The sequence below is a fragment of the Nothobranchius furzeri genome, chromosome 12 (genome assembly GCF_043380555.1).
Source record: "Nothobranchius furzeri strain GRZ-AD chromosome 12, NfurGRZ-RIMD1, whole genome shotgun sequence".
Taxonomy (NCBI): Eukaryota; Metazoa; Chordata; class Actinopteri; order Cyprinodontiformes; family Nothobranchiidae; genus Nothobranchius; species Nothobranchius furzeri.
In genome coordinates this window covers 60,821,805-60,831,515 of record NC_091752.1, presented here as the reverse complement: position 1 = coordinate 60,831,515, position 9,711 = coordinate 60,821,805, and the positions used below count along the sequence as shown (strand labels likewise).

The window sequence follows — 9,711 nt, the reverse complement described above, 5'->3', positions numbered from 1 at the left end:
ATGTTATATTTCAAATGAAAAAAGGCAGAAAGCTCAAAACTGTAGTTTTTACATCATAGTAATTAGCTAACCTATCAAAATAAAGCACCAGAGGTGGGACCAAGTCACTGCTTTGCAAGTCACAAGTAAGTCACAAGTCTTTCCAGTCAAGTCCAAGTCAAAAACAATCAAGTCAAAGTCGAGTCCAAAGTCAATGATGTGGAAGTCCAAGTCAAGTCCAAGTCCTTAACTTTGAATTTTCAAGTCATAGTCAAGTCACCTGTCCAACTTCAATTTAATGACGATGATAATAAATAAATAGCAGAAATAAATCTTCTTTAACTTCATTCATTTGCTCCAACAGCAGAAAGTGCTGCTGCATTTAGCCGTACAAGATCAAACCCAGAACGAGGAATGATTTTTGTCCATGTCGTGCCACTTTTGTGCTAAAATATCAAATATGCTCAAGTCATCATCAAGTCAACAGATGCAAGTCGATTCAAGTCGCAAGTCATTTGCATTCAAGCCCATGCCAAGTCGTAAGTCTTTATAGATTTATCAAGTCATGTCAGAAGTCATTAAAATAATGACTCAAGTCCAAGTCATGTGACTCGAGTCCACACCTCTGTAAAGCACTGCTTGTTACCATGCCATAGCGGAGTACAGTGCTGCTCCAAATGCTCCTCTTGTCCTCCCATACTCGGTAGAATGGACTTTCTGCTGTACTTGCAAAGAGTGTACTTGACAAGTACACAAGAACATACTGGCATATTTGGGAGAAACGACCCAGGTTTACTTATATGTACAATAATCATTGCGTAGTCAGCGTTGTCCATTTATGGCAGAAAGTGGGTGTGTAGGAGGCTGGATGTGATCTGAAAATACCTGAAAACATTTCTAGGACAGGTGTGATTTTAAAAGCAGAAACCACAGCAGCTATGCATCAACTGGTGTTTTATAGGTCGGAAAATTAATTTACGGATTTTTTTTTTGTTGCTAAACCTAAGTAGTAAGAATTCAATGGAAAGTTGTATAAATGAGGCCCCTGCTCTGTTGCTTGGGTTTTAAGCTAAAGCTCAACACTCATTCTGGACAATCCAAAGGGTTCAATTGAAGGCAACTGGACATCTTTGGTGTCTTGAAGGCATTTCGCCTCTTATCCGAGGAGCTTTGTCAATTCTGACTGGAATAAGTTTGACTCTCCCATATTCCAGTCAGAACTGACAAAGCTCCTCGGAAGAGAAGTGAAACGTCTTCAAGAAACCAAAGAAGTCCAGTTGCCTTCATTTGAACCTTTTTGGACCACCATGACCTGGATGACTGAGAACCTTCTCCAGCTTATTCTGGACACCTTTTAATACAGATACTTTGACCTGGAGTGGTGGGCGTGGTCTGTGTGCAGTTGATCCCCTATTGGTCCACTGCTGTCAGAGGCGGGGCTGGCTTGACTTTTCTCTGGATTCATATTCAGTACAAGCAAACTGTACAGGAACATGCAACATACAAGCTGACCTAAAAGTGTGTGAACTAACACATGTAGTCTAGCCTTTTTTTCTGCTTTTGCGTTTTGAGAATTGCTCATTAGTTTGTCTCTTTTTAACTTTACAAAAAAAGCAGAGAACAGAACAAAACAAACAAACAAAAAAAGAACAAAAGAAATGTGCATGCAGCTTGGGGCCGGGCCAGGGTTTCCCCGAGTCATGCTGCTCCCTCCAACAGGGCTGGTGGGTGGGTGGGGGGGTTGAAGTCAGTGGGGGTAGGGGGTAAGGGTTGGGTGGAGGGGTCTTAGAGCCCAGTGACCCAAACTTTACACTCTGCCTTTTTGCACAGCCTTGCTCAAAAACTAAACCTACGCAAAGACAGCGGAATCTGGATTTTGAGGTACCAATCGGACCTGTGAAATCAAACAGAACACGTGACCCAAAATAAAACAGACAAGGCTGATGATCCATTCGACCTGCTTTTTCTCCTGTGTTCACACTGTGATTTTTTTTCTCTATGACAACATTTTTTGTGCTTCCTTTCACTTTTAGGCTGAGAGTGAGCACGTGTATGTGCAGCCTCCTTTGCTCAGACTTCACTAAACTGCAACACCTAGTCCTCATCTCTGACAGCTGGTCATCAAACACAGCAGCCTCTTCCTGACTGCGCCTGTGTCGATGCTCCCCTCTGAAGGGCTGGATCTGGGTGAACTTGGATCAGGCATTCTGATTGGGACACATTAAAGATCTGATGCAGAAAAGTGAAGCTTGTGGGACAAAAACGTCCACAGCTGAAGCTTAGAGCAGAAAAACAAAGAAAGCACCACGTTGAGAACGAACATGGAGGGTGGAAGGTGTGAGATATGATTGTCAGACTCAGCTAAGCTTGGATTGGCTACTTCTGTCTCTCCCTCTCATTCTTCTCAGTCTTTCCCTGTCTTTCCATCTGGCTTTTCACTGGTTGTGATGGAAGGCGTATCGTTGCCTTGTTTGAGCCCTCTGCTCCTGTGTGGTCCAGTAACTGTGGTCCATTTTCAGATTATTTCAGGGGCATCCAGGGTAGGCAGCCACCTGTTGGTCACTAGGACCTGATGCCAGGCGGCGGTCCTGAGGTGTCCAGTGACGTCTGAGACGCCAGCCGTGTGAGAGGAGCTAATGTAGGGTCCACCAGTGAAGATGGTGGAAACAGCTTGTACCAGCCAATCACCGTGCTTGAGAGGTCCAGCTCCTCCAACAGGATCTGTGCTACACCCATGAAACATTTGTGATCCAGTCGTCCATAGTCACCCCAAACTATCACCTAGAGTGGACAAAGGACAAGCTACATTCAATTTCAGCAGAAGACACAAACAACACTCACAGTGAAAACCCTCACAGAGCTTACAGAATGACTTGAACCAAAACAGATTCTGCTTCCCCATCAAGTGAAATGTTGTAAATGAAAATTCCTAGTTCTTTAAAGGAGTCATGGACCCCGCTGTGGGCTCCAGTATACATGAGTATACACTTGTATACTTATAGTGAGACATACACTTGTGAGTCATTCTCTGTGGAAAAAAGCTCTGGCACTCCTGTTTCAGGAAGTACAGCTTAGCGGGAGGAGTGGCGAGCAGAAAAGGCCTGCATAGGGAGCCCAAGTGTCCTCCCCTTCTGGTCGGACCAGGGTTTCCCGGAAGAACGAAAAAATGAATGCAAGTCAACGAAGCAATAAAATCTATTTCCTAATCAGCTTTGTCTTAGGCCCAGGATCCCACATATGCTGTACTTGAATTTAAAAATATTGGTCAGAGGCCAATTTCCCTTGAATGGCATGTGTAAAGAAGTATTAAAACCACAGATGAAAAAGGTTTTTGGATTTTCACGGCTGGAATATAAAGAAAATCTGATGTTTGTGACCGGCGCGGGAAAAACAGAAACTAACTTCCGGTCAAAGCCCTGGGCAGCTGGTGACGTTTCACATGGAGCTCTGCTGAAACAGCTGTAGTAAACAACGCCTGACTCCGCTGTTTCTGCGGTAGCGTTATAGCAGAGAACAATGTGTCATCAATCAGATGTAGCTTCTGAAGCCTCTGCTAGTCGGTTAGATTTGTTTTTTTTTTTTTCCTCTGGGATACGGCGACAAGAACGAATATTGGATTACCAGAGACGTTCAACCGAACTCCGTGCCCTGCAGCTGGATATCAGAACCACAGGTGCAGACATGCTTTGGACCGTTTCACTCAGAAAAACCGCGGCCCGATTGGGACACCGGGAAGGATTCTGTTAGTCTTCTAAACCAAAATCGGTACAGTTTGTTAAAGTTTGTTAATTATTTCATGTCTGTGCTCCACCGGTAGCTAAGTTCTCAGCTGATTAGCTCCATCATATTGTCCCAATATAATTCAGTAGTCTACAGATGAGTAAAATAGCGTGTTGCCAGCTTTACCGCTGGGTGTATTTATTGACATAACATCGGAAAATATTGATCCGATTGCTTACCAGAATAAATCTTCCTGATGTTAACTCGCTAGCTCGGATCATTGTTTTCTAATCCAGGTTGACACAGAGGTTCTACCGGTCCTTTAGGAGGACCTATTGTTGAAAAATGGGGATAATCTTTTAGATTATGTGTGTGTGTGTGTGTGTGTGTGTGTGTGTGTGTGTGTGTGTGTGTGTGTGTGTGTGTGTGTGTGTGTGTGCGTCGTAGCTTTCACAAATTACTTGTGTGTTCTTTACCAGAGCTAACACGGTTAGTGCTGCAAGTTTATTCTTGGCATCAAATTCAAGGACATCATATGTGAAATCCATGGCACATAACAAGCGAGATTAGAAAATGACATTTTTAGCCCCACTGACTTGCATTCATTCTTCCAAGGACCCATGGTCCGGAAGAGAATGGGCGAGATTTAAGCTCCCTTTTTGGAGTCTTGCTCATTATTATTAATAATATGCAAAAATCTTGCCTCTGATTGACTAAGAGCAACACAACTCTACCAGTGACTTTGCTTTGCAACGTTGATGTTTTATCTCCACAAATAACACAAGCCTGGAGGAGTTCTGCTGTGTGGTGGAGTTGCTAATGCTACCAGTTAGCGTCTACTAGCCGAGACTTTCTCTGCTGTTTCCTGGACACTAAACCAACAACAACCTTGCCTGTTGCAAGTCATGATGATAATTAATGCTAATGAATGCTAGTTTACAGTGTGGCGTAAATTTGAGAGTTGCTTTGGCTACTTTCTATCGGTGACAAATGCGTGAAATAACGGTAGAAGACTACGTTCCATCTTCATGTTTTTATAAGGTGATGTAAACCAGGTGTTGTGTGGCTGATGGTTACCTGAAGAACTTTGCACTGGGGACTCTCCTCAAAGAGGAGGTGCTGCTGGTAGAGCGGCTCCAGGGTCTTACGTGCAATCTTGGTTTTCTTTTTGGCTTTACATGTTCCATTTTCTAGGAGATACACTTTGACATACGGAGCTAGATGGGGGATGAAAGGAAGAGGGAAAAAGAAGAGACAGTGAGGAAGGGTTTGCAAAAATCTGGATCTCAAAAGTTCTATGTGTGTGTTTGGTAAAGTATGAAATTTAAACTGGCTTACCTGGGAGGGATTTGGAGCCTGGTTTGGGGGTAAGGCCTCGGGCCCTAATCACCTCCACCTCCAGTTGCCCTTTTTTATCCATTAAACCAATCTGAACATCACCTGTAAAGGAGTAGTATCCCATGAAACATTGACAACTGAGAATAACTCTAAAAGCTGTTAAAACAAATGGACAATAATAGGTTATTTAAAAGTTAGACGGATTTAATAAAATCACTGTGAAGAAAAAGTTCAGCAGACATTAAACACCCTCATTTACTCACCCATGGCAGGTGTTGCCAGCGTTTGTCGGCCAACCAGCTGACCAGGACCTAGTCCATCCAAGAAGTCACTGAACTGACTGTCAGCCCCCAAACGCATCCCCGAGAAGATCAAACTGACACATGCAAAGAAAGAGGATTAAAGATGAGTGAATCACTGTGTTGATGCAGTGGCTTCTCCACCATCACACCTCTGGCTCGAAACCAAGAACCAGCTCTAGCAAAAACAAACAGCTTTCCCGTTAACACCTTGTTAAAAAAAAGGTTTTAGTTTCATATTTATGCTGGTTAATCTGAGAAAAAAATCCTCAATTTCAATGTGACAAAGTTAGATTAGCATGAGTAACACAAGCTGATTTTCCCACAGTGTCTTCAACACGTAGCCAAAGTACACCACACAGTTTAAGCGGGTCAGAACACCATGACGTTGAAGCGGGTCAGAGCAAATATGTCATTGAAGCAGGTCAGAACACCACATAGTTAGCCCTCTGGAGGCAGGCACTGCAGAGTTGCAACGTTAAAACCTACCTACCTGGTTACTCCACATACGTATTTCATGAGCATTTTTTAACTCAGAAGTACCCCTGAAGGTCTTAGTTGTTCGTCCTTTCATCAAAACTTATTTTGAGCCTGAGAGGGTTAAAGCGGGTCATAACTAGGGTTGAGCATCGAGCATCGATTGGAACCGGGACTGTCAGTTTTTCCCAGAATTGTTGAAAGTTTTTTATTTCGATCCCTAGTTTTGATTCTTAGGCCCTGTCCAAATGTAGCCGGGGATCTGGCATCCACACGAAAACGGAGATTTTTCACACAAAAACGGATCTTTTTAAAAACTCCGGCCAAAGTGAAGATCTGCGTTTTCTCCGTTTTGGGTGTCTGCGTGTGGACAGACAAAACCGGAGTTTTAAGGTCCGCAACGTCACTTTCCGCGACAAAAAAATGCTGACATCACGTGTGCGACCTGTGTTTACACTAGCCGGCAGCATGGATGCCCTCAGAGCTGCACTCGCTTTATCAATTGTCCAAGCGCTTTCTGCTTGTTTGTTTTTGCAAGCGGAATTACTGCTCCTTGCGGAAGACCACAGACGAAGGACGAGGTTAAGAACGGGGGAAGTACTGCCGCCTACAGGTCTGCAATGTCCTTAACAACGTATTTATCCGGGTACGTGTGGACAGAGTTTGTTTTTTTAAACGAGCTGGTGTGGATGCAAGTTTTTGGAGGGGCGGATATTCGTTTTTAAAAAACCCGGCTACGTGTGGACTAGGCCTTAGTATGCCAACCAGAAGAAAAATCTGTGGCGGATCTCCATGAAAAAAAAAATGTGGTCTGCAAATTCTGATCAACGCCTTTCAGAGCCGATCATACAAGCTGTCTGTCGGTTCTACTCGGCAGAGTGCAGAGCCAGCAACAATCTGGCTAGAATACCAGTTAGTGTTAGTGTGATTAGTGCTAAAACACTGGAGAACATAGTTAAGCCGTTAAACTCATCTACCTTCTGTCTGGACACCCTGCCAACTAACTTCTTAAAAAATGTTTTTTAAAGCTGATGTACAGAAAATTGTTAACTAATCCTTAATGTCAGGTATTTTTCCTAAATCACTGAAAACTGCTGCTGTTAAACCTCTTCTAAAGAAAAGAAAATTAGATCCCTTAGTGATGAATAACTACAGAACAATCTCTAATCTCCCTTTAATTGGGAAAATTATTGAAAAAGCTGTTGTGATACAGCTGAACAACTTCTTGGAGACAATAGTCTCCAGTCAGGGTTTAAACAACACCACAGCACTGAGACAGCACTTATTAAAGTATTAAATGATATTCGTCTAAATACATATTCTGGCAAAACATCTGTCCTGATGATGCTCAATCTCATAACCTGGGTGGTACTTTCAGGCACAGTCCATAGTTGGTTCCAGTGCTATCGCAAAGACAGGAGTTATGTTGTTTATATTGGTGATCACAAATCAAAGCTGATCACCACGACATGTGGAGTCCCTCAAGGTTCAATTATTGGACCACTACTCTTCACTCTCTACATGCTCCCCCTGGGTCAGGTCATAAACAATAACATTACCTATCATAGTTATGCAGATGACACCCAGATCTACCTATCTCAATCACATAGTGACTGGTCCTCTAGACTCACCCTGTCATTGTTTGGAGCAAGTTAAGGACTTGATGCAATCAAACTTCCTCCAGTGAAACAAAGACAACACTGAAATTATTGTCTTTGGAAATAAGGACAGGATGGAGGTTCTTGCTCAGCTTGGCTCCAGAGGAATAAAGACAAAGACCCAGGTTAGAAATCTTGGTGTCATAACTGATTCAGACCGGAGCTTCACTGGTCACATTAAGGCTAGAACTAGATCAGCGTTTTATCATCAGGGGTCTCGTGTCCAGACAAGACCTAGACAAACTCATTCATGCGTTCATCTCCAGCAGGCTGGACTATTGCAATGGTCTCCTAACTGGTCTTCCCAAAAAGCTGTGAAGCAACTGCAGCTTATTCAGAATGCTGCTGCTAGAGTCTTAACAAGAACCAAGAGAACCGAGCACATCACTCCTGTTCTTAGATCTCTACACTGGTTACCAGTAAACTACAGATTAGATTTCAAAGTACGTCTGCTGGTTTATAAATCACCACTCAGTGGCATGGGGCCAGAACACAAGTTGGATCTCCTTCCTGTATAGACACCCAGCAGGGCTCGGAGATCCTTAGGAAACAGTCAGCTGGTAGAACCTCGGGTCAGAACCAACCAGGTTGAAGCTGCTTTTAGCTATGCACTCACAGATGGAATCATCTTCCTCATGACCTCGAATTTGTCCAAACTCTGGTAACATTTAAATCAAAATTGAAAACCTTCATATTTTCATCAACCTTTGAATAAAAGTTTCTTATTTTTGCGCTGTATTTGCTCACTGTTATGGCAAAATCTATGTTTATTAATTCCCGATCATGTACTCAATCAACTGGATGTAATGTATTGCTCTCTGCATTCTCACTTTCTCATACACACACACACACATTCCTGACACACACACACACACACACACACACACACACACACACACACACACACACACACACACACACACACACACACACACACACACACACACTGATTCTCTCTCTGCCTCTCATCTCTCTCTATAAATAAACCTTGTGAACAGATGTTCGGTGCATTTGCTTCGGCATCTTGCCACAGTTCTAACTGTTTGACTTGTCTGCTCATTGTCTCCTTCTCTCTTCACTACAGGTAATGGGTTATTGATAAACATATTGATAAAATCCATGACACTCACCCTTGTAGCGTACCCAAAGGTCAAGTAATAACATCAAAAATGACCAGAAATTAACTTTTACTTTGAAACTGGATCGCATCCATTGTACATTTGGTGTGAACAAGACTTCAGGCCCTCTCTCAGTAGCAGCTGCAGCCCTGCTCTGGTTTTTCCTTCATAGTGTTTCTTCTAAATGAATGAGTGATTCACAGGTTTCTGCAGCACTTGATGTCATCCTGAGAAGGCCATGCAGATATGTAAATCAGGTGGTCTGAAGAGACATGGAAAACATGCAGGAGGGGGGAAGTTCTTGATAAAAGCTGGTTTATTGTTAATTTGGGTAGGAATGGGCCACGTGGTCTAATATCTATTTCACAGTATATTTATTTCTATTTACAATTGTCAAAAAGACTGTTTTTAAATTCTCACACACCAGATGAATTTCAGCAACATTTAAGGTTCAAAACCTATTGAAAAATAAACCTTTCAAGTAGATTTTATGTTGTGTTCTGATTCTTTCTTAAAACAATGCAGCACAAATCCTCATAAAATGATTACAGATGAAGATATTTAAATAGAAAGTAAATGAGATGAAAACACAAAATTATAGTTGGCAATAAAGTGAAAAATGTAAAAACAGAAATAAAATTTCTTCCTGCTTTCCTGATTCATTTAATCACTTTTCATGTTTTTCATTTTCCCACTTCAGTAGGATAACTGAAGGTAAAACCATGGTTTGCTGTGTTTTTGCGAACTTTAAAGGCCCCATGTGTGAAATCCATTGAAATCATGATAAAAATGCGACTCTTTAGCGCCGCGCAGTTCAGAGAAAGTATTGCAGCTACGGTGGCTCACTCATGAGTTTGATCCATCGGATTGATCGTATAATCAGTTTCAGATCTCTCTAGCCTAACCCACACAAGCATATAACTACTGAACCAGTAAAAAAGCATTTATAATTATGACTGTTTTATCAACCTACCAGTCCTGAAGGAAGCAAGCTAGTTCTGTTAAATCTTGAAGCTGTCACGTTTCACACACGGAGGAGGGGTGACGTCTGCTGGGAGGCCAGGTGTTGTGAGAAATTGTGTCCCCCAAAATTATTTTGTCCCCCCGTGTCGGGGGGTCGAT

At 42.5% G+C, this 9,711-nt stretch overlaps 1 protein-coding gene across 9 annotated transcripts in view; it reads right to left on the bottom strand.

Annotated features, from left to right (window-relative positions):
* Positions 1 to 1,703: 1,703 nt before the first annotated feature.
* Positions 1,704 to 9,711, bottom strand: part of rims1a (regulating synaptic membrane exocytosis 1a) — a 241,813-nt gene continuing 233,805 nt past the window's right edge. For 2 of the 9 annotated variants that reach the window (XM_070542783.1, XM_070542782.1), the window contains exons 28-31: positions 5,301 to 5,413; positions 5,038 to 5,139; positions 4,777 to 4,916; positions 1,716 to 2,760 (exon numbers count right to left, since the gene is read on the bottom strand). In XM_070542783.1, the coding sequence (XP_070398884.1) occupies positions 2,542 to 2,760; positions 4,777 to 4,916; positions 5,038 to 5,139; positions 5,301 to 5,413 (574 nt within the window). In that variant the 3' untranslated portion in view covers positions 1,716 to 2,541. Of the gene's footprint in view, positions 2,761 to 4,776; positions 4,917 to 5,037; positions 5,140 to 5,300; positions 5,414 to 9,711 lie in introns of all 9 variants that reach the window. The other 7 variants (XM_070542781.1, XM_070542784.1, XM_070542789.1 and 4 more) reach the window with 6 other exon arrangements.